This window comes from Haliaeetus leucocephalus, unplaced genomic scaffold (genome assembly GCF_000737465.1).
Source record: "Haliaeetus leucocephalus isolate CR32 unplaced genomic scaffold, Haliaeetus_leucocephalus-4.0 Scaffold32, whole genome shotgun sequence".
NCBI classification, from domain to species: Eukaryota; Metazoa; Chordata; class Aves; order Accipitriformes; family Accipitridae; genus Haliaeetus; species Haliaeetus leucocephalus.
Window position 1 is genome coordinate 1017554 of NW_010972468.1, and position 25224 is coordinate 1042777.

The following is a 25224-nucleotide window of genomic DNA, read 5'->3' on the forward strand; positions in this document are numbered from 1 at the left end:
TTTGTGATTCAGTCACAGTAAGAGGAAATGCTTATCTACCTGTCCTAGCAAATAAGCACCCGATGTTCTGCATAACCAAGATTAAGATTAGATACTGCACCACATGGGAAAGCTTTCTTGTTAGGAAATTGGACGTATTTAAATTTTGGTGGTGAGTAACTTGTATGTTCTTTGTACGTTAGCAATTTGGCACCTATAATTATATGACTTCATCATATCACTTATCCAAAAACTTAAAAAAAATATCATGCTAGTTCCTTAAGGTTTGGCTGGGGAAATCCCCAGACTCTACTATAAAAGATCTCCTTTGTCCCTTTGCTGTCACATCTGCTGGCTGAGAAGATGAAGCACACACAGGTGGCTGTGCTGCTCTTCATGCAATGCATGATTGTTCTGGCTGGATCAATGGCAACAACAGAAGTGGTAAGATGGGGGTCTAATAACCTGAGCTTTGGTGCCTTCTTGTCATCTCATGTAATTTCGATTGCTGAAAATTCTTGTAAGGTTACTGGAAAATTCTTAGGCAAATGTTGAGATCTCTGCATGGAGGAAGTTTAAAGTATATCTTTATCCTCCCCCCAACTAATGTGTAGGGACTGGGTAATAAATGTAGAAATGAGGCACAGGTTTAAAATCAGAGTCAAATTCTGCCTTTGGTTAGATGAGTGCAACTCCCAGTGAGGATCTGAGTGGATATTAAATGCTCTGTGTAGCTTCTAATTAATTAGCAAGGGCTTACAGCAGGAGAGGATCCACATCTTTGATATGGAAGGAGTTGGGAGGTGGGGGCTTTCCCAGTTGCATGGTTGCTATCATACTCTGTGACCAGGCACGTGAAAGCCATGCTGGGTGGTTTTTGTGGAGTGCTCTCCCTCTTCCCCATAAAACTGTATCTGGATGGGCAAGAGAATTCAAATCAAAGCTATCAATCAGAAAAAAAAAAACCCCAAACCCCAAAGCAACAACAAATCCAGGGAGGAAGGGAGAAGAGAAAAATTTGGAAAAAAAATTAAAAAGTAAAAAATTACATTCGTGAATGATCTGTTTTGATTTTGTGCTGTCTCTTTTTTTTTTTTTAAATTTAAAACTGAGCTTAAATTATCAGAAGAAAAAGTTTGCAAACAGCTTAAAAGCTCTTCCAAATGAAACAAAACATTTTGGTTTTGTTTGACCGAAAGTGACTGCCTTTAGGTATTTTTTTAGTTAAAATCTGGAAAAAAAAAATTTTTGGCTCCCAATGACTTTCTTATTTGTCCGGTTTAGTCACCAACCAGAAAAATCCTGCATGCCCCTAGTTATATTTTTTGAAGTTTGGGAATGCTGTGGATGCAGGCAGTGAAGTCAGCATCTCCTGGGAAGGTGCTTTTATCTGCTCAAGAACAGAAAGTTGCAAAAGTCCAGATGGAGGCGTAAATATACATTGACAAGCTGAGTGTAGAAAGCTTAATATGGGAGACATTTCTTCTCCGTCTGCTTAGCTTTAAGCTAGTCCCCAGTTTGTGTAATTTACACAATTTGTGATGCTCTCTGCCCTACCACTGTTAATTGCTATTAGCCGCCCCCTCCACGTTCTGTGTAATCATTTGAGCACACAAATGCTTGTTCAAACGGATTTATTTGACAAACTGTCCCACAAAAGCTTTTTTACGCTGTGCCCTTTAATGGACCTGCCCTTTGCCGGCCATTTGGATTTCCCCACCATTCCCTGGCTCGGGAATGGGGCTCCGGCTGGGATTTGGGAAATGCAGAAAGATCCAGGGGTGAGCGCCCTGTTGCGGGGGAAGCCCATTTGACGCTCCGTCTGTCACACCATTTGACATTGAGGGCGTCTTGCTGCAATTCCCAGTTTGCCACAGATTTTGGTGAGACCCCACTATGGGCGACGTGGGGACACGGTAGACCTTTAGGGACACACAATGCAGTGCCAGGGTGACAGCCGCTCTCCTTGCCGTGGAAGTTGCTATATAGTCTTACCACATAGAAGACTTCCAAGGTGGAACCTGGCTGTATCCTTGGCAGCGTGGTGGCTTCTCCCGGTGCTCCCTCCCCGCGGTGGGATGCTGTCCCCAACGCAGGGCTAGCGGCAGAGCGGGACGCGTGCCCCAGCCGTCGCAGCTCGCCGCCTGACAGCTTGGTGTGAAAGGGGCAGCGAGTCCTGCGCCGAGAGGCTGGAGCGTGAGCTGGGCGGCAAGGAGCGGGCATCCCTGCTGGGAGGACAGTAGTCTCCGAATTTAGGGCAGGGGGGCACGGTACTGTCATTTTAGACGGCCAAGCTATCTGCCAGGGCTGCCTGTCAGAGCCCCAGCTCACACCTCCCGGGTAGGCTGAGCATCCCCTGCCTCGCACTGGTCACACAGAGCCTTTCTTCAAGAAGAGGTGTCTGTGAAGTGACACTGTGCCCGGGGAAACGTTAGTGCCCTCAGCAGCAGATCAGAAAAGGCAATTAATTTTACAGTTGCTGGGGATGGCTCCCATAATAAAATCAAAGTGCTTGGGAGCTGCAGAATGGGGGCTAGCTGGTGGGGAAGGGATGGTGCCATATGCAGGAATTCACACTGAAAAAGGCTTTCCTTTGCTTTTTAGACCCCTCATCTCAATAGGACGCTTCCGTATCTGACTCAGCCTAGCAAGACGACTGGCAACCTGCACACTGCCCCAAAGGTATGACTGTTACTGTTCTTCAATAAAGTCCAGAAAAAGCAAAATTAGGAACTTGTGTCCCATTTTTTAAATGCTACACAGTCACTCACAGGCTTAACCCTGATACAGGGCTGGCCAGGAAAAGCATTTAGGCGTTGGGTATCCAGGATTTTAGGCAGTAGTGAATACCTCAAATCATCAGTGCTGCTGCCATGTCATTCTATGCCTTAATTCACATCGAAAGCTCTGGCATTACCCTTGTGACTACTGAACTGGACCCCAGACACGAAACAGCTGGGGACGTGGGGGTTTGATGGCAATCTACCAAACAGTTTGGTGTTTACAGCCTCCCTGGAGGAAGGGGAAAGCTTCTTTTCAACTCTGTCTTCTCACGTAAAGCAGAACAGGGCCTTAAAACTATCTTCTGAGAAGTGCCTACTTGTGGTTGCTGAAGGTAAGAAAATCTTGATTCTCCCTGTTCTACTTAGCTCAAATTTTATTCAACTATTTACTGATAGAGGGACTTGAATCTGATTTCCGTGCCTTCTGGTATAGTGCTCAAGTCCATGGTCTGCGGATTTCAGGGTTTGGTTTCTTTCCCTCTCTCTCTCAGTGACTGCTTAATAACATGTTTGCTTTGGAATGGATTCAGTGGGACACACTTGCTCTGAATGGTCCTGCAACCAAGTATCAAGAAAAGAGTTTGTCCCGAGCACAGCTCCAGATCAGGTTGGAGATGGTAGACAGCTTGACCGCAGGTCTTCGCCGTCCAAGCTAGGCAAGTGTGGCAGCTGGGAGGTGTGGAGGGACCTCTTCGGAGAGAGAGTTAAGACTCTGGCTCCAGTAGAGTGTTTAGGAAGGTAAATGGCGTCAGGAGTCTCTCTCTGAGTCTCAGTAGCAGGTCCCAAACCTCATCCATCTCCTTGTTCAGCTGAGGTGACCTCTATCTTTGCTGTGGCCTCTGTCCCTGCCACGTGGTTTCTGTGGATCCCATTTGTTTTAGGATGAGCAAGTAGCTAATTCAGAGCTGTGAATGCCACTGGGCTACAGCGTAGCTGGAAATTAAGCACTGAAATGGCTAGGCTGTTTTGAGGATGTAACCCTAAGTCCACATTTAGGTAGCTGAATAAATTTTCTGGTTTCCAGAAAATTGAGTAACTGCCGGCTCCTACTCCCTTTCTTAAATTGAAAGGATGTGGAAAAGGAACATTTCTCATAGCTTCAAATATGTATATGTAACAGCTTAATTTTACAGAGTGAAATGTTGCTGTCAAGTCCTTGCTGTAAGCTAGGACAGTTTGCTCTCTTTTAAGCATTCAGTGTAAATTATTAAACCTTAAAACCCATACAACTCCATCAAAAGTAACAGCCTGTCTTGTGCATTTTTCTACAGGACGAGGGAAGACATTTTTGTTATATGGTTGTCATTTGACTGGTATTATATTTTGATTGAAGCACTGACTGACCCAAGGGGCTTTTAACCAAACAATGTTTCTCGGTCTTGTCAACATCAAGATGCCAATGTTTGTAATGCCAATGGAAGAATGGAAGCAGTTCGTCTGCCCAGGCTGTCTGCTTCTTTGGGGAAACTGTCTCTTGGCTTAGATATAAGCTGCACTTACTGTAGTGAAGCTCTGCCTTCAACTCAAGGCTCTCTCCTAACACAAATGTTAAAACAGAATAACTGTTTTTCATAGGGAGTTTAAATGCACAAGTTGGAGTTTTTTGGGGAGATCATCTCAATACATTTATGAATGGTTTGTTTCGCACATGAAATAATCATGGTACCTCTAGACAAACTACTAGCTATATATAGTCAAGACTAGTTTATAGGAGAGTATACAGTGTATAGTTCACACTATATAATGTATGGAAATGTATATGTATGTATAGTACACACTATGCCATACTATCTCTAGTATACTCTCTTCCTATACTTATACGCATATATGTTATATTTGTGTTATACACAGAAGGGATAGAATACCATACTGTCCACACAAAAATTAGCATGCCGGTGCACAACAGTCTTACAGAAGGCCCCAGATCCTCACTAAACCACATTTATTCCTTCTTTTCTTTTCCCTCCCCCCCATCTGTTTCTTTTATTATTGCTGAGCAACTTGCCATCGCAGTCATGCCCATACGCAGAGGACTCAGAGGTGCAGAAGCATCTAAGTGACTTAGGAACCTATTTTTCATAGTAATTGAGGTACTGGTAGGCATATCTTCAAAAGTGCTTGGAAACTTAGAAATAGTTTGCAGTATGTTCTCAGTGGTAACCTACTTGGCAGGGAAATCGATGAAAGTTATGTGCTGGGCCATTCTGGAATGCCGTAAGATACTTCTTTTTTTCCTTTCATGATAAATGTCTTCAACAGTCTGTCTGTGAGTGAAGTTTTAAGGCCCATGGTGCTTGAATAACACAGATAAAATGTCTTTTCATGCTTTCTTGTAAAATAAGATGTGTGCTGTTTGTCATGGCTGCAGTAAAGAGGTTGCCAGAAGTGTGAACTGGGATCATTCCTGCTTGCTGCTGTACTATTCTTGGGCTCACAGGTCAAGACAGCTTTGCTGCTGGCCATCGCTGCATGTTCTGGGCTGGTTTGATAGTGAGGAAGTTAGTTGAAATCACTGTGAAAAAGCAAGGGAAGAAGTGCTGAAATGTCAACTTTCAGTAGATAGTTTTGTTGTTTGCTTGTTTATTTTTAAAAGAGAGAGAGAAAGAGAAAACGCTTGAATAACACTGGGATTTCTGCAAGGTAGGAGGAGAGATTATAGAAAGAAGCGCATTTAAAGAGCAATCTGTAGCTTTAAAATATGCAGCTGCATTGAAGTGTGTGCCAGCATATTTTAAAGTAACATCAAATATCTTTATTAATAAATTCGTGATAGGTTTATGAACCGGGAAACGTTTTGTGTACAAACAAAAAAGAACTGCTCCAAACATACTCAGTATTCAACCCAGTGTTTATAGGAAATTATGTGCTTTGGCTGTAAATTATGGCAAGATTATCAATTGCCAGCCGTGACCTTTCCATACACCATGCACGTTGCTCCAATGGTGATGCTTTGAGCGTGCAGACAACCAGGACAAGGTGATTCATCCTAATGGCATGGGCAATAGCTTCGCAAACTATCCACAAACGTGGATGGGCTGGCTGTGATATGTGGGTGTTACGTGCAATATTTTGTAGCAAAATAAGTATTTCTACCTTAGGCTGAGCCTGTGTATTTAATTCATCACCTTTCAGTGGTGTGTAATTAAATGCATATGTCTGTTTGCTGGGGCTGGCTGAGAAACTTCAAATGAAGCATTTTTCTTTTCAAAACTTCCCCTGCTACTAGTTCTATTTTGGTGCTTTCGTCTCTATGGATGGAAATGTCTAGATGATCTGATCAATTCAGATTAACAGAGCAGTAACTGTAAGGCCTAACTTACTGAGCTATTATTTTCCTGCGGTTGTGTGCTTTTCTATCTGCTGGAAAAGGTATTTCATTATCTTAGGAACATTGTCCACAAGATTGGGAAAGTAAGGACTATTATATGCCTCTCTTTTTCTGGTGGTAAAATCTTTACAACAATATTTAACTATTTTCAGAAAGATTTGTAAGACTGAGTCATAAAAATTGCTAGGTATTTTGAGTTCCTTGGAAGAAAAAGGTGAAAGCTACCTAGTAACAAAGTTGTTGATCTCATGATTATCACAGCTCATATTATTGTCAGATATTAGCTACTGCTTCCAGAGTAGAATATTAACACTTTTTTCCTTACCGATTTGTTATTGCAGCTCTTTGCCAGTGTGCCCGGCTCTGTGGATGACGAGGGAACTTGTCAGTGCTCTGTGTACTTGCCAGATACCACCTTTCCAGTGCAGAAGGCTGAGCAATTGGAAATTATAGCCGCAACACTCTCAGAGAAATTTGAGACAGAGCTTTCTCAAGTAAGGTGTTCTTTTCTCATAAATATAACAATTGTACCTTTGCTGAAAAATGGTTGCCTGTGAAAAAGTACAGCAGTCAGCGCTTTTCTGTGACATGTCTTTCAAACAGCGGGGAAGAGGGCTCTGTAAGAACAAGAACGGTGATTAAATCTTGAATCTTTGACATTGTAGCATGTCATGCATTTGAACGTCCTTAGGTCTCTTTTCTAGGCCTTTGCAGCTAGAGGCATATGGTATTTTTGGAAGAATGGTTATATTTTGCCTTTTTTGGCTCATTTTTATTGGTTTGAGATTGCTACACAGAGCTATAGGAAACCAAGCTTCCTGCTCTTTCATGTGTTATTATTTGTATCAAGCCAGCCAGATTGTAAGAGGGAAATGAAGGGAAAGAGGAGAAAAGTCGCCACAGCCCAGAGTGACAAAGTAGGTGAATATTTGCCCCTTCACTTCTTCTGCTTTCACAGATTTAAAAAAAAAAAAAAAAATAAAAAAAATCAAGTACCTTCCTTGTCAACATCTGAAGCCGTGGCAGCGAGACTGCTGAATTATGCATTGCTGTTGAAGACAAACACACCTTCCACTACTTTGGCTGCTAGTTGCATGAATTCAGATCCATTTTTTGAGGAACTTGGGCAAACCTACACACGCTGCGGTGCACTGGGTAAAGCTGCCTGTGAAGACAGAAATCTGTCTTTGACTTTTGATAGTGGATAAATATTCAGAATTTAGATTAGGTGTCCAGCCGAAAGTGTTTTCTTCAGGAACCAAGCATCTTAAGAAATGAAGTGTCCTTGAATTAATCAGCAGAAAAGGCACAGCATTAAATTATAAATTCTAACCATAAATATTCATAACCCTTCTCTGGTATAATCAAGAACAGATAAGAAGTTGTGCATAAAAAACACAACAACAGGCGGAGGATCCTGTGGTAAGATCTTTCAGTTCAAATCATTTGTTTTGAAGGAACTGGAGCTAACAACGAAACACATTCAGCTGTCAGCCGGGATATGAAGGGCAAGCTGATAGAAGCCCCACTGCCTCCAAGCACAGGAGTTACCTGATCCCTTGCAGCATGGAGGTGTAGCTCAGAGTTAACGATCCATGAAAATCACTGCGATTTCAAGTCCCCATACTGTTCCCACTGTGGTCAGTGCTGCCATTTTAAGCTAATTGCACTGGGACAGGATCAGGGGCACGATTCCCAGCCAGAAAGTTGGCGTGATTCTTCAAGGGGTTTGTGTACCACCTTTCCCTGTCACCTGCCCTGGTGTAACCAGTCTCTTACCAGTACTTTCCTCAGAATGGTGCACCTTTCCTTTAAGATGTGTGACTTATCTGCCAGTGCCATGCAGTCTGCAGAGAATCTCAAGTGCTGCTCGACCTCTCTGTGTGGACAGCCTCAGATCTCCACTGAGTTCAGACATCTTGCTCATATAAAGACACAGGTTACTATAGATACCTAAAATTAGGTGTTCAGATTTGTATCTGAATCTCACCTCTAAATTCAGGGCAAGCTGAATCCCCACCATGGAGTTTAATGTCGAGGTTGCCAGCAGGTGTCAACCGGTGTAACTGTGTTGTCATCCTTAGGTGCCCAGCAGTGTACCGCAGTGTAGACACTGACCTTGGCTTTCAATTTTTGCTGCAGACAGTGAAAATTCTTGACCTAACTCAGGCTTGACTGAATTTCATCCTGTCGAGACCAATCAGTGAAGCAGTGTTACAATTCATCTAGTTAGACAAAGTGTGACATATACTTTGGTGTGATATAGGCAAAGAGACACTTTGGGTCAGAAATGAAAAAGAACAGATTGCATTTTGGTGTAACTCTATGTGTGTAAGATTTCTCAGTTATGATGATGTTTTTCTGTAGAAAGAAGAAAGTTGTCGAGCACTGCCCTCTTGATATCTGAACTTAAGTAATCTGAAGTCTTGTGACGCACCTTCACCTTTCCAGCTGTGGAAAAAATCCTCCTTACACAATCCTGTATATTACTTTAGTCATGATAATACTCATAGAAAGAAGGAAATAATGAAATGGAGGAAAGCCAAGCTCTCATTATTGATCATTGTTAGAAATGATCCTGAGCAAATTCCTAAGGAATCACGCTCAGACAACCTAGTCTCACCACAGGGGTGGGAATTTCTGCTGAGTGCTTCCTTTTTTGACTCCGAGAATCCAGGCTTTAGTTGCTCTTCTAAAACACCCTTTGAAGCTCATGGGAGCTTTTCCTGGGTAAGAGCTGCAGGATTGGAACCCTTAAGGATGCTTTCCATGTGCTAGAAGTCCCAGATAAACAACCTGATTGAATCGTTAACCTTTTGCCTGATTGTAGGCTAATTCAAAAAGCAAGGGGGTCCTTTTATAGAATCAGCAGGCAAGGAAGCTCGCAGATAAAGAGATGCTCTCATGTGCCAAACGAGTACAAACCGTAGGCTGAAAATACCAGACTAATTTTTCCTCTGTCACATCAACCTTTGCCAGCATAATTATGATTACAGAAGTAAATTAACCTTTCAAAGCAAAGCGGGAATTGGCTGCTCTTCTCAAAAGGAAAGGGGAGAGGACACCTCCGTAACAGGGATGGATCAGCACGTGATCCCAAGGAGAGAAAAATGCCTTTCAGAACTTGGCTAACAACGGCCACAACATCCTCATGTAACAAAAAGAGGAGAAAAAAAATCATGCATGCCCTCTGCCAGGAACAGCTGTTTTCAAAATAAATTAACCTGCAGTGGAATTCTGCTTGGTGTCAGCTTGAAGACTGCTTGCCAACCTTGCTCCTTACAGGTCTGGAGAGGTCAGGCCTGCCCGAAGCCAGTGTCCTGGGCCGAGTGACGTTATAGAGTTGCTGGTTTTGTCACTTCTTTCTTATCTTCCCTCAGTCCTTCCGCATTTTTTTCTTTTACATCTTCATCTTGTACCTTCGTTCCCCCTTCTGTAGTCTCCAGGTGCGTGCTGGAGAAGTGTCTGTTTGCATGCTGCAAAACCTGTTTTGATAAATACCAATTGCAGGTAAGTGACACAGTAAATGAACGTTGCAGGTTTTTCCTGCCCTTTTCATTCCACGAGGGTGACAATGCTTGGAAAGGAGGAAAAACAGAAACTGAGGAATTTTTTTCCTACATATGCCTCACATGGCTCCATTCTATTCCTATAAAGGGCTAATACAGGCCCTATGCACTCATCATACCCAACTTTAAGCTTTTACGACAAATGTGGCAGCAATCAGTACTAGTTATTGGTCTGTATCCTTAAATATGGGATATGCACAGAATTTCTGTGCCAGCCTGTCAAGAGACAGCCCCTAGCAGGTAGATGCAGTGGAAGAGCAGGGATTACAAGCTGCTTAAGTCTCTCTGCCAAACAGAGCAACATCATGTTCCTTTTTTCAACAGATATTTGTAAACTACTGAAACTCCTAAGCCAGATCTGAGCAGGCGGGAATGTCCACACAGGGCATTGCAGTGCTTGACATATGTGCTGGATTTGTCTGCAAAAGCAGCATGGATCTGTTAGAGCAGCACTGCTGAGAAAATGATATTTGTCCAATAATTCGCCAGGGGAGCTCTTAGCTTAAGTTCATTGCGATGCTGGTGTGGCTGTACAGAGCACTGCAGAGTGCTGGGGCTAGTTCAGGCTCAACATGTGTGGATATTGCTCAGTTTTACTCCACTGGATGGTGTTGACATGTCCTTAAATGACCTAGATGGTTGAACTGAGTGAAAACCCTCTGATGTGGGAGAAGAACTTCAGGTCTGTGTCCTGCAGCACTCTGTGATCAGGGCTGAAATAACCGTGTATGCCTTGTTCCAGCTCTCAGCATTTTGTCCAGGCTCTCATGACCCTGGAGAAAACTCCAAATTCACAGGTTTCTCACTAATAAGTAGCCATCACTAATTCCAGAAGTCTGTTTATTTCAGTGATTTGTAGATTTGTCTGTATTGCATTATTATTATTAGTAGTAGTAATATTACTCTGAGAAAGGTTATTAATACCTAGATGGATTTCCAAATACCTCTATGATATACATAGCTTCACACAGCATTGCAATTTTGTTCAGGCATGGGCTTGCTTTACATTTCTCAGGCTGTAATCATATATCCTTTCTTCTTTTGTTGTGCAAACTCTAGACACACAGTTTAAACATTGACCTTTGAAGATTTTTTCCAGAAGATTTTTTTTTTGAGGGTATCTTCCAACTCCAAACAGATTTGGGCGATCAGTGAAAGTGTGAGGTCCAACTACATCTGGCTTTGCCAAGAACATTGTCCCATATTTCCTACTATTCCCTCCTGAACAGATGATGGTGACAGCTAGGACAAGGGATCCCAGCTGCCTCTGTTGCCAGCCAGTTACAAGGAACTAGGTCTAAGCCTTTATATGTTATTTTATGATTCTTAATTATAATAAATTACTTAGCTTGAAGTTACCCTGGCTTGACCTGGGAGATCTAGAGCATCCAGGGTCAGGGTGCTTCTACTGGAGCTTATGGAAACTTGTCAGTTTATATCAGAGCAGCTCGAAGTCTGGCTGCACACATTTAGAGAAGAAGATCTGTTTCAAACTCTAATTTGAATGCATGGGATTGAGCAGCCTGTTTTTGGTATACGTTATATATGTGCATGCAGAGGTTTGGTAGTGGGTTCTTTCAGATTTATAGTGTAGTTGTGCCACTATTGAAAATTATACTTCTGAAAAGAGGGTCTTCTCTCTTACGGTTCTCCTTCGTAAATCACATCACTGAATATCTTATGATCTTAAAGGATCCTTTCTGCCCCTCATGAATTTCCACGCCGTGGGCTCCCACACCTCCTCTTTGGTACACAAAGGGTTCAATCAAAATTGAAACTAATTATTTGATGTGGTTTTTGGGGTCCCTTTCCTGGGGGCTGCTTCCAGAACAGGAAAATGGGGAGTCCATGGTCTTCAAACCATGACAAGATTTTAGATGCCATTCCAGAGACAATGGGAAAAATACTGACTTTCATTTCATGTTAAGATAATGCAAGAATGGTTGGGAGGATGTGGGCTAAAAATATTTCAGTCGAAGAAGTAATAGTTATGGAAATCATAGTGCCATAGAGAGAGGGACTTGTATTACAAATACCATCTGAGAGTATAAATACGGAGTTACTGGTACAACAAACTAATTATACCTACTTCTTACCTTTCATGATATAATTATATTGATTTAAGGGAAAAAAGAAATTATGTATCTTTCCCAAAGTGTTAAATTTCAAGGAGCTAACATTTCCCAAGGGAGGTCCCAAATCCGTATAATATTCTTAACATTCTGCATCACAATGCTTCTGCTGTGACCTTTACCTCAGCAGATACATGTGTGAAAATATATTTATCCGGACAACTGTTTAATGGTTCAAAGGCTGAAAAGGCTGCTAGGTAAATTACTTTAGCTAAAGCCTGCAATATATTTTACACTTTCATTTAAACCAGATTTGATTTTTAACACTGTGTTTAAATATTTTCCCCCTGCCCAAAGACAAACCCCAAACCAGTCCTGCCAACTTTTGAGACAATTCAAATGTACACAGGGTAAAATCCTATTGGATTCAGAGTTAATAGGAAATGAAGTTGAAAAACTTGGGAATCCTTTATTGCATTTTTCAGCCTCCTTGGTTTGCTTTTGTGAGATAATACACTGCAGATTTCCTAATAAAATTTTCGCCAGTGTAAGTTCTTGGCATACTGAGGATAAAATTAGCTCTCAGAGACAATATTGGCAAAGAATTAAAAAAATGGAAGACTGCGAGTAAAATTCTGCCTTCAGTCATCCCCAGGCATTCCTGAGGGGACTTTGTGGAACTGCCAACAATAAATGAGGGTTAAATTTCACATTTTTTATGTATGTGATGAGAATTTCATTTATGTAGTTTATGTGAAGAATATATATGTCAAGTATGTGGAAGTTATGCATGGGGCACTCAGAAATATAATAAAGATGTCAAACAGGCTTGTCTCATTTGCTAACCTGGACATGAATATGTACCTTTTTTCCCTTTCTTTAAGGTTAGAGAGTACTCAAAAATGCTTGACCTGTATCAGCAGCAAATCCTTAATCTAACCATCAGAGTGGAGCATATGGAGAAGAGCAGTGTATCTTACACAGAACTGGACTTCCAGTTACTGAAAGTGGAAATCAGTGACCTAAAGAGCCTGGTCACACAGCTCAAATCCAGCCTTGTTGGAAGCAATGTCATCGTTGAGCAAATATATTTGGAGGTATTGCCAAGGTCTTAATTAGCCACAGAGGGTTCAAACATACAGATAGTCTATTCTCTCTTTAGTGTGTAGGTTGAGGAAATGTAGCCTGTCTCTACTGCAGCCAGCAGAATTATTTTAGCATTTCATCAGCATAAATTAAAAGAAACCTTGACCTCAAATGTATTAAGATCTTTTTCCTTGATATAGAGCACAGAAAAGCAAAGAAACCCCAAACCAAATGGAGACCACTTTATTTTTGCCAAATACCTGCCTGAAAGTTAACAGTTTTGCATAGTGTTAAGCACATGAGCTGATTAAATTATTATAATAAGTATTAATTTATAGACCCCCATGCTTGAAAGCCTCTGTGCTCTAACTTAGATAATTAAAAAATTAGCTTCTGGTTGCTAGGGCAGTGGCCCAATCAATATGAAATCAAGAAGTGGGAAAGACTATCACCTTCCCAGCAGACTATAAATCACATTTGCAAAACTGTAGTTAATCACTCACCTAGAGAGAATAATTACTTCAGATGGAAAGTGAAATATCATTTTCTCCGTTGCCCTCTAGATCATCAAGTAGGTGATTGAGAACATTATTTATCTTTGCAAATAAAATTTCCAGATACTTTTGTAAGGTTGGAATAAGTACTTTTTATATATAATAGCTAGTACTTGCCTAAGACTTACTGGATATGTTTATACTATGTATAAAATAACACTATATTTTTGCATTATGTTATACAACTGAGTGTTAAAGCATTTCCTTGCAGTCATATACTTCTGCTGGAAATGTAAGGTTCAGGCTAGCAGGATAAGGCCTATTTTCAGGGATATTTCTTAAAAGCTGTTCTGTAGCATCTTCTGTGGTATGATCAACCCTGCCTGCAAATATCTGTAAAATGAAGTCAACAGAAAATTAAACTTGCTCTCTTTTTTTTATTTCTCTAGATCACCAATCTGACTATACTGGTAAATGAACTAGAATCACTGGACAAAACCAATATCCTTGCAATTCGTCGACAAATTGTGTCTCTGCAGAATCAATTGAAAGAGTGTGAAGAGGGCATGAACAAAACTACAGTACCCCCTTATTTCCCACCAGGTAAGCGTTTGTATTGTGTATCAGATAAGGAACAACATAATGCATGGGTACAACAGTAAATGCAGAGATTTCCCTTTGTTAATATTAAATACAATTGTAATGATACTACTCAGCTCTTGAAAAATCGAGCAGACAGCTCCTAATGTTTCATCAACGGGTTCAAAAGGAAAATGAGGGCAGGAAACAAACTCTTTCAGACACAGTAGCTGTTTTCAACTGGAAAAAGTTGTAATCTTCCTCTCACCCGCAGTGCGAAAAGTGAATCTCCCCCCACCCCCTTCTCTTTTTCAAAACAATTACCTTTTTTTTGTGGGAAACTATGCTTTTTTCTTTTTCTGACCAGCTTTGATTTTTAATAGTTCCTGTGAAAGTGACCTGTGTCATGGCAATTTTGCTCTAATGCTGCTTGGGAAATGTATGAGCAACAGTTGATGTACTAAAGCTGTTGGTATGCAAGCTCTGGAAGATAGCTTTGCATGAAGATTACTTTTGCTTCACAGGCAAAAGATTCTTCTAAATCAGAAGGTCAAGAACCTTGGGGGGAAATTCTGGTCTCAGGGAAATAAGTGGGAGCTTTATGACTGATTTCAGCAGAACTAGGATTTTATAATTTTCTTAACTAGGAAAGGTTATGTTCTGGGGCTTAGATCAGTGGTTCCCAGAGTGCAGTTCATATAAATGTATCAAAAGTCACAGGGCATGCAGTAATTAGTTTACAACTGGATTAATTTTTGTCTTGACCGTGTGTTCAGCTTGAAAAATCACATTGTGAGTGAATCATAGTCTGAGAAATTTTGAGAGTCAGATATGATACACTGGAGCAAACCATTTAGGAAACACTAGTTTAGGTATGCCAGGTCAAGCATCCCACTTGCTAACAGACAGGAGGATTTATCAAACTGTGTTTATCCCCTGAGTGTTTTATACACAGGGGATTCCTTTTGCCAGAGTATTGTAAGAGCGAAAGTGCTCTGTTGTTTACAATACCCAGGGGAAGAATCCTGCTTTTTCACATAAGCTGGTTAGCAATCAGCTAGAGGAGCCCATAAAAAAGAAGGAGTGGTGTCCTGCTTGCGAGAAGCACAGATTTGCACCTACCACCATTTACCTTTCATCACCTTGGGGTCAGCTAGTTCAAACGTCTCATTGGAAAGGTGAGAGCCAGAAATACAAGCTTCCCTTAGGGTCAGCAGCCTTTCCTATTGCGATCTCCTTAGGGTTTCATCATGGTGCGGGCAGCTGCTGCGCTTCCCTGACACCATGCACAGGTAACACCTTGTCTGGGGATCAGGCAGGAGAGAAAGCTCGAACAAAAACCTGCATCGCAAAATCTCAGGGCCCTTCTCTGCTCCTTAAGGAAGGGCTTAAAATGTTTCAACGAAAAAAAAAAGCAAAGCAGTGTTTTAAAAGTATTTGAAGGGCATCTCATTGATTTATTGAGGGTGACGGTGTGTGGAAAGAAACAGCCTCTTTCTCTTCAAGCCTACAGCAAGCCTTTGTTTCACTGAGAAAGTACTGAGCTCTCGAACAAGAATACTGTGTCCTTCCATGAGTGGTGGAGGAAGGGGCTGCTTTCATGCCTGGGTGGCTGGAGTGAGCGTCTGTGCGATGTAGGAGCTTTCACAGAGTGGGAAAGGGAGGTCTATGCTTCACAGCGCAGCTCCACGCAGGGATAGGCAAGTCGTGCCTAGAGCAGGATGATAGCTCTGGGATGGGTAAATGTAACTGCATAGGATTGTGACCATAATAGAGTTATTTAGCATTGCTTCTTAGGGCATGATGGGGAGGTGGATGAAGTTTATCTGGGACCAAAAAGGTATTGCTTTAGCGTTGCCTTATTCCCGACTGGTGTGCCAGCTACCTCAGGCACCTTTGCATGTCACTGCATTGTGTGGGAACCGCAGAGCAGGAGATAACCTAGAAGGCGCAAAGCCCCACGTGGTATGAACGCCAGTAGCTCCAATGACTTCCAGAGAATTACCACCACTGGCATCAGCTGAGGACATCCTCTGGTGTTACCTGTGAGTTTATCTCCTGCCCACAGCAATAAGAATGCCGGAGGGGTTGGATGACGTGTGTGAGCGTATTGATGTGGCCACCTTTAGGGTGAGGGTGGTCTCTGAGGTTGGCACAAAGGAATAGCACAGCAACTGCGGAGGGCAGGCAAGTTTCCTTCCTGTTGGGAGATGCCAGCTATACAGATAACCCAGGTGGTATGAAGGATCAGATCCTTGCTAATCCACGCAGGACTGGTGTATCCTGACTTTGTGTGCCTGGTGGGGAGCAAATGTTCTCTGGGCAGAGAACTTTGTAGAGCAATTACATGTCCTGCAGACTGTATGTGAAAACAAGTAGTAGGAGGAAGATGTTATTGCTTGGGGAGATGAAGTAAGTATGTGAGAAAGCTGCATTTTCTAGATGGTCATTTTGGAGGCTTTGCATGGATGCTCACACCTAGGCCTCTGAAGATCTCATTTATGCATTTGAACAAAATTTCCATACGTTTTCTCTGCAAGCTTGAATGCCTTGAATTCCTGCCAAACCATTTGGCCTTGCCCTGCTTTTAGTTCATATTATATTTATAATGTTTGTATTAAACTGACTCTTTGTCCTGTTTTCAGACTGAGTTTTCTTTCCCCCTTCATCCTCTCTCCTGCATATTTTGGGTAGGCAACATGAACTAGAGAGAGTTTGGCTAATCCCCAAGCTGCCTAAGACCGTGAGTCTAAAGGCAAGTTTAATTAAAGCTTCTTGCTTCTCAGTGCTGTAGCACACAACCCCTCTGACTCTGTCCCCCAAGGCTTTTGCTGCTGTATTTCTGAGTGAGCAGGCCTGTTCCCAAACAACATAGCAGAAAGAAATCATGGGTCTCCGTTTGCCTTTCTCTCCATCTGGAGAGGTGGGTGTCTGAGATGGGGCTCAGTAAATATATAGTTAATCATCCTCCTCATCATCACTGGCTTTCCTATCTGCAGCAGTTCCTGGCTTCTCTCTCATCACCACTCCAAGGGGAAGAAATATTTATCCATTTGTTTTTCTTTCACACCGATCTCACCTGGTTGCATCAGGGCAGGTATAGAGAGAAAAGACCCCAGGATGGTTCTTTGAGGACTCTGCAGCAGATTCTTTGTCACATCTCACTGAAATTATCTGAAAGAGGCAGCAGGGAGAAGTGAGTCAGATGAAACTCTCAAAGGCAAAAAAGAAAGGAAGGAAAAAAAGAGCAAAGCTGTTTTTTCTGGCTTTTATCTATTCAGAAATTAAGGATTTCAAGTTACTGGTGAATAGGTCTCAGCAGGAGAAAGACCTGGTGTAGCCTAATGCTGAAACTCGGGCAACCCTATTGGAGTCTTATAGTGATTTCACTTTTACCTTATATTTTACCTCCTATGTACTCAAGATATCTGTGGTTTTTAAGCATTTCGGGTTGTGTTTTGGAATCAATACATCCATACACAACGAGACAGACATGTCTACGGGCACCTAAATAGAACTGGCCAGTGCCTCCTCTCCAGGACTGCCCGAACTGCCCCTGAAGACACATGCATTTCTCCGTTGGCGACAGAGGGAGCTTAGCTGAGGCACCTGAACTTTTAGTAGCCTGCAGGTAGGTCAGATGAACTCCAGCCCTCCACCTCATCTCCCGTTAGATGCTGACAATATAAGTCTTCTCTGACGCAGTTGCCCGCCTGTGTCTGTGCCCTGTGATACTGGTGAAAACTGAAGTGTCTGTGTGGGTTCCTCCTATGTCAGTGAGACAGTAGGAGCCAAGATGAGCCTTTCCTTGAGCAGCTCTGTCTCCTGTGTCTCAAGCCGTAGTAAGGCTGGTCACAGCTCACACATCTGGATGCAGTGGTTCATCTGATGGGAGAGGAGGGTGCACATCTGGTGCTTGGGAACACGTGTGAGAGCATAGCACCAGCCTCCAGCCTCTGTGCCCCTCATGGGAGTTCCTTTAAACGTGGGTCCCACCTTGTCTCGTCATCTTCAGCTGCATAAGCAAACTGTGGTCCCTTCTCTTCTGCAATCAGATGCAGCTGTTGGTGGGGGGAGGCTGCTGGAGTTTTTTTGGCACCTGTATTGTTGGAGTGAGAAGGTGATGTGCTCTGCGAGCACTTTAGAGTGGAGTAGGTGAAGCGAGACCCAACTGGATGCATCTCATGCTCAGTTCTGCAGCCTGTTAGCCAAGCAAGTCAGGCTCCCTTCAGTCCTGACAACTAAATGCCAGCTCCTTTTCTGATGAATCAGAAGGATTAGTAAACAACTGAGCTGAGATACTGGTTCTTTATGTAGGGAGAAGGAGAAGTACGTGTGTATGTACCTATGTTAGTCCTCCTCACGCCTATTTGCTACATAAGCGTGAAACAAAGGAAGGCAAAAATACCAGGACGTCGTTTATCAGTGGCACAAAACAGTGCAGAAAGGAGTTAAAAACTTGAAAGTTTGAATAATGCATATGGATTTATTTCAAGTACCTTCTAATATTTACAAAATTACATGACACTTTGTTTCCTTTGTGCATTTTTTTCCCCAGAAGATCCAGACAGGGAGGCAAGTTTAGATTAAATAAACAACAATGAATTCTTCTGAACCTGTGCAGAAGACAGATCACCCCCTGACTACCACAGAGTTTTTTGGTAAAAAAAATAAAAAAATTCTGGGAGAGTTTTCAAGGAAATCAAAATGAAGCACATACTCTATAGAAACCTCAGACAATTTTTGATGTCATTAAAACGGAACACGCTTCTAACTTTATTTTAATAATTCATTGTTTCATAAATAAAAACCAAACAAGTGTTCAGCAGAGAGCTCTCTTTAAGGGAAGAAATAATAATTTATTATTTCTTTTGTAAAAAAAGGTCTCTCTGCTGAACACACGTTTGTTTTTTATTTATGAAACAACGTATGAATTATTAAAATAAATCTGGAATTGTGTTCTGCTTAATGACATGAAAAATTATTTGAGGTCGCATATAGATGAGCTTAGCAGTACTTCACTACCTGCAAGCTTCGGTGCTATATTTTTCTAAACAAATCAAGAGTTTTAAAGCATTTAATAACCATTTAATTCTGAGATAAGTTTATTGTGATTTAAGCACAGTAATATATTCAATATGTCACCAGCTTGAAAGAAGCCCTCATGCCGGAGGTAACAATACATAATAGAGATATAAGAAAAAACCGGCCCAAATTGATTTATGGAGTTGGCAGGCTGCAAGCCATTTTGCACTGTCTGCCTTAGCTTGCTTTCTTTGCATGAGCTGAGGTATAAGCACCTCCAAACGTTGGTATCCGTGCCAAGTGCTGAGGCCACGTTACTAGCCATGCTACGTGCCATTTCCAGAGATACAGCCTGGCTAGCCATACAGCAGTGCCTTCCTCCTGTGCTATATTTGGAAATGAGGTTTCTGCTCCAGGGCCTCGTCCTTTGTAAAGCACTTAAGTGCATGCTTAAATGCTCATCTGCTCCAAGCCAGGAATGCTGATTCGCATCGATTCTTGGTGGCAGGGAGGGAAGCGGCATTCAACCAGGGTCATCTTGCGTTTCAGCTGCAAGAATCCCAGGACGCGAAAGCGGGCTGGCGGAGGAGATGGGGTTCTTCACAACTTGTGTCACCCTCTCTGCCGTGAGTTGGGCTCTCGGTGATGCAGAGCTGCTCCCGTGGGCAATACTGACCCCAAGGAAGTTGCCAATGCAGCCCGGGGACACAGGGATTTAGCTCAGCATAGTGATTTCTGTTTAATATAAAGCTGCTGCCCACCTTCCTCATAGATGTTGAGAGGAGGCTGCTGGTGAATCGCATATCCCCCAAGTCACTGGCACAAGACAGAACGAAACTGTGAGGGGGGAAGATGTTATGTAGAGGAAGGAGAAAAATACTACATCTTGTGAAAGGAGGAGACATGGAGAGCTTCACTGCCCAAATCGACTTTACACATTGGCACAAATGTTACCCTCTTGCTTTGACATTTCTAACATTCAGGCCACAGGTTTCCTCGTCCCAGAGGCAGAGCATCTTCCTCCTGGGCAAAGCAGATCAGGAAAAGATTTCTCTGTTTGCAACAGTCCATTTTTCACCAAATGTCTTGTTTCCCAGTCTTTTTCCAAGTAGAGTACTTCAGATTGTTCTGTCTCCGCATTTCCCTCTATCTGTGGGACAGACTAGGATGCCTTTGAGAACAAGATACCTCCCAGGTTTTTCTGTCAGTGGTTTTAGGATTTTCCACTTTGGTTCCATAAGTATTGTCTGGACTTGCTTAGGGATGGCCAACTTTGAGGGCAAAAACTAAATTCTCTGTTATTTCTCTTTCTTCTTTGTGCTAAGACATAGGTTATTTATATGCTAGACACCCCTTCATATGGCTGAGCTTATGAAGAGCCATTCTTTTCATACGGACTGTAAGCAATCGTGATGTGGTACCCATGCAAAGTATTAAAACCTCAAAAGATAAGTTTGACTTTCATCATTGATGCCACAGCTGGTGGTGCATAGAGTTCCTGTGCTGAGGGAGGTATTATTAACATCAAAGAGTCATGGCCATTAATGTATCCATTAATTGACATGTGAGACTTGGGTCTATTCATATTATACCCCATCTTTAATAAGGAAGGCTGTCTAGTGGCTAGAGCACCCCACTGAACTGGGAAACATGGGACTACCACTAAGCTTGTGAGCTGGTGCTGGTCACTTGACACCTCTGTCTCCATTACCTCAGGTGAACATATCCTTACAATGAAAAATCTGGGACACTTTTGTGGCAGTAATACAAAAAGCTAATGTTAACACTTGGATAAAAGCATGCTGGTTTTTGCCAGTGGCAGCTTCAGACTCATCAGAGGCCCACGGACATTTCTGAGTGGAGGGTTTTTTCCACCAGTGACTTACAATATTGAGAAATTTTCAGGAAACAGGAATGTCACTGCCATTCACCATGAGTAAAAGGAAAGTATTTCTTGTGTCTAAGTTCATTTTCCCATGATTCTGAAAGTGGCTTCATAGTTGATATATAGAAAACAGAGCTGTTGTGGTTCAGTTTGAAGTCATATTCCCTTTAGAGTTGTCTCACATGAAAACTTGGAGTAATATCTGTCTACATTTCCTAGGCTGTGATTGTTACTGTCTGCAGATTTCTTTGTGGGCCTGAGGTGGAAGGCACCATGCGGCTGTGACGCACTGTTGTAAAGCTGTGATTCTGACAGCAGAATGCTAATCTGAAATGTGACTCTGGAATTACTGCTGCTGCTGCTCCTTCCTTCTCCTCTGCAGTGGAATACACAGAAATCAGATGCTCCTCTTTCTTTTTTTCCCCATCTCCCATGCTCTCAGTTCCACTGAGGTAGAAAATAACCTAAAATGCTTCTGAAATTGTATTTTCCAAGGGATTTCCTAGTGCATCAGGCTGGCATGCATCAAATGGGTAGAAACAGAAATCGGTCCCTTCTCAGGAACAGCGCAGTGAGCACTTATTTTCTGCAAATTAATCCTGACTGAGGACGGATGTCCTATCTTTTCTCCACCTTCCCATCCTCTCCAAATAGCTGTAATAATATGTGCTCTATTTTTTTTTAACTAACTTTCTGAGTCAACTTGGAACACTTAGTGCTATCCAGTTGCTGACCTTGGCCCAAAATGAGCCTTTTACACATGAAGCTATGCATTTATGTCTGTGCTTTGCCACAGAGCTAATCCCTAGTAAGCACACTCTAGAGGCTACAGTATGCAAAACCTCTCTCCTAATGATGACATTTGGAAAACCAGTTTTTTTCTTTTTAATTACAGGTAGCTGCATTCACCGTGGACTGCTGAATGTTAGCCAGCCCTATATTGTAAAGCTGAACTGGAGAGGATTTGCCTACAAATACGGTTCCTGGGGTAGAGATTACTCTCCCTCTAACCCAGAGAAGGAAGTCTATTGGGTTGCACCATTGAACACAGATGGGAGATACTTGGAATACTACAGAATTTATAGTTCCTTTGATAATTTGCTGCTGTTTAAACCCATGTATGAAAGTAGAATAAGATATGGGGAAGGAAGCGGTGCTGCCCTTTATAATAATTATTTGTACTATCATGCTTATAGTTCAAGACATATGGTGAAGCATGATTTAAAAACGAACACCATGGTTTTGAGGAAGGAGCTTCCAGATGCTGTTACCAGTAACCGTTTCTCTTATGCAGGTGTATCATGGCAAGACATAGATTTTGCTGTGGATGAAAGTGGGTTATGGGTAATATATTCAACAGAAAATAGCATGGGCAATATTGTGATTAGCAAACTCAATGAGACCACACTTGATGTGCTAAATACTTGGCAGACAAGACAGTACAAGCCATCTGTTTCCAATGCTTTCATGTTATGTGGTGTTCTGTACGCCACAAGGCCAATGAACACTAGGAAAGAGGAAATCTTCTACATGTATGACACAAGTACTGGCCAAGAAGGTAGTATTAGTGTCATCATGGATAAAAAGTTAGATACGATCCAGAGTATTGATTATAACCCCACAGATCAGAGACTGTATGTTTACAATGATGGTTACCTTCTAAGATATGATGTGACCTTTCAGCCTTAGTATCTCAGTGACATAAGCACGCGATAAAACTGGCAGCAACTAAACCGAGAGATGTGATATGCCTTTAGACAATGCTCTTGCCAGTTTAGAGTTCGTCTGGTCTAATGCACTGTATCTGTGGATGTTATATATATTACTTATACTCCTTAAAGGAATTGCCCACTCCGGTCAGTAGTATTGCTGGCAGCAGTGTTCGGCAGTAGCGGGTTCTTTAGATTTTGATTGGTGTTTATTGATGCTCGGTGCTTTACAATTGTCCTGCCTCTAAGGGTAGATTTACTGCATAGATTTAGTGCATTTTGTTCACAGAAATTGATGGCACAGCCTATCTACTGACCGAGAAGCTAATTACCCACTGATGTGCATTTGTCAGTGTAGCACAGGCAAGTCACCCAGAAACTGAGAATGAATTTCTACTGATCTTCATCAGAGTGAATTGAGGCCTCAGAGAAATTAGTCAAAGGATTAAAATAGTATAGGAAATAGGCTTGGTCGGAGGACAGCAACCCATTCGTTGGGTGCAAGCAGTAGTATCTGGCTCAAGGCTTCAGGACAGAGGGTAGAAATGCACTTTGCTGTTTGAAGTCCTACCACAGGGAGGGAAGAGGGAAGAGAAGGCATTGAGGCATCACTGCCCTCGCCATCACTGATGCAGTGGGACAACCAGCCCTGGGGCCCCCCTGTAGCTGCCTCCTAGCATTTCAGCCCTTTCCCAAACTGCCAGAGCACCAGCCTGGCTTCTCAGAGTGACTGGGGGGACAAAACCAGCAACAAGGCTTTCACCAACTTTCCCTCTGTCCCAGTTTGCTGCCCTTAGCAATTCCATGTGCCTAAACCTGGCCTTACAAATGGTCTTACTGCAATCTAGCCATGTTTTGTGGTCACCATGGCTCCATTTTCCTGGCAGTACAGTGCAAGAAACACTTTTCCTTTCATTTATGCTCTTGTAAGCTGATGCAAATCCTCCTGTTGACTTTATTGGCCACGAGTGGCTCTTAGGTGTATGTCATGCATTGCCATAGAATGACAGCCGTGTTATTTAATGTGCCTCTATTCAACATTTTTGCCATTCTGTAATTAGATTCCTGAGAGCCTTGTTAGTGTCGGGTCCAATTTGTTCCCTGGGTATTTCTGTCTTACAGCAAGGTAAGAGGTCTTGTGGAAAACAGAACTCTGGCCAAACTAGTTGGTTATATGATGTGGTTTGTTGGTTTTTTTTTAATGGGTATTGTGTAATAGTTTCTGACTGTGTGTGCACTGTAACAATGTCTTACCTTCATCATGCCAGAAAGCAGGCTGAAATACTGAAATTCAGAGCTCTACAACGATGAAGAAAGCAGTTTATGTGGTTCATTTTCTTCTGTTACCTATGCAATCAAGTCTGTGTCATCTGATAATCAAAATCAATACGTATGCAAATGATTGCTTTTGTTTTAATAAAAAAAATATTTCAAAGGATCTCACCTGTGCTATAGAGCCATGTAAAGCTGCTTGTGACAAACAGGTAACTTCTGGGATGCAATGGGAAGCTAGGGCACCAAATGTTTGAAACAGGATCGTTGCACTCACTTGGGCTCTGTGTGCTTAAACAGCTCTGGGAACAACACAAAGGTGTGAATCAGTATGTCAACAAGTACCTAAGAGGAGCTTTATTTCCCCACACAGAAATATGTTAGCTGGTTAGGGTAATACTTCTCCACCAAGCTGAGATGTTACTCGAGACATCAGAGGCTGATGAACTGATGACACATTTTGAAGCCAGGTGCTGCCACTTATCAGGTATCAGCATCTGTTTCTTGGAAACCTGTGAAATGAATTTGAAAGCCATGGAGGCATTGGTGCAGTAATCTGATCAGTCAGCACAGGCAGGGCTGCTGTGTGAATAATCTGTAACAGCCCAAGTAAGGACTTGGCTGAGAAAAGAAGAAGAAAATACTGCAAAAAATATTTTTTCCCTCTACGTCTGTATGTGTGTCACAGAAGGTGAGCAGCTCCCCACTTGTTATGAAGAAATGCTGTCAGCTTGGGCCTTGAGGCTCCGCAGCTCACCACCATTTGGGGAGGGTGTTGATGTCAGCATGTACGTAGCCGATTCTGGTGAATTGACTGTGGTTCTCAAGTCCTTCCTGGGGACAGGTCCTTGTGGTCTAGCTTTGTCTCCTTTGGAAACAGCAGTTGGCTTGAACTGGAGGCTTCCACGGTGGCGGTGGGGATGCCATGGCTGCCCAGACCCTGGTGTGGCCCAGACCCTGTGTGACATGGAACAGGGCTCCAGCAGGACCTCACTGAGGTGGCCCAGAGGTGGGAAGACAGTGGCAGCAGCCATCTCTTCAGGGGACCGCGCAACGTCACTGCAGAGAAGATAAAAGACAGTCCGGTCAGACCTCAGCAGCTCAGTGCCAGAAGGAGAGCAGAAACATCCCTGCACTTACAAAACCTTAAAATACCTTGTGTGGAGGGGCTGGGCAGGGACGTTTGGGTCCTGACAAGGCTGAGCTGGTCCCTTGATGTTTGTCCCGTGCCAATATTCCTCAGGCAGCTGGTGCCGGGGTGCAGCGAGGGCTCCCCGGGGGTCCGCCAGGGCAGGGCCCCGCAGCCAGGGCCCGACCCGCCACCTCAGCCGGGAGCAGGGGGAAACCGGGAGCAGCCCCCAGCCCCGGGCATCGGCCACCTCCCCGGGGACAGAGAAAGGCCGAGGCCGGGCTGGGAGACGGGCCGGGCTCGCTGGTACCCAC

General features: G+C 42.8%; 1 protein-coding gene across 1 annotated transcript; it reads left to right on the top strand.

Annotated features, from left to right (window-relative positions):
- The first annotated feature begins 342 nt into the window (after nucleotides 1-342).
- On the top strand, nucleotides 343-22489 carry OLFM4 (olfactomedin 4). Its single transcript, XM_010576693.1, has 6 exons — nucleotides 343-423; nucleotides 2584-2661; nucleotides 6432-6584; nucleotides 12616-12828; nucleotides 13761-13914; nucleotides 21696-22489. The coding sequence occupies exons 1-6, from the start codon at nucleotides 343-345 to the stop codon at nucleotides 22487-22489; spliced, it is 1473 nt and encodes a 490-aa protein (XP_010574995.1).
- Nucleotides 22490-25224: the final 2735 nt, after the last annotated feature.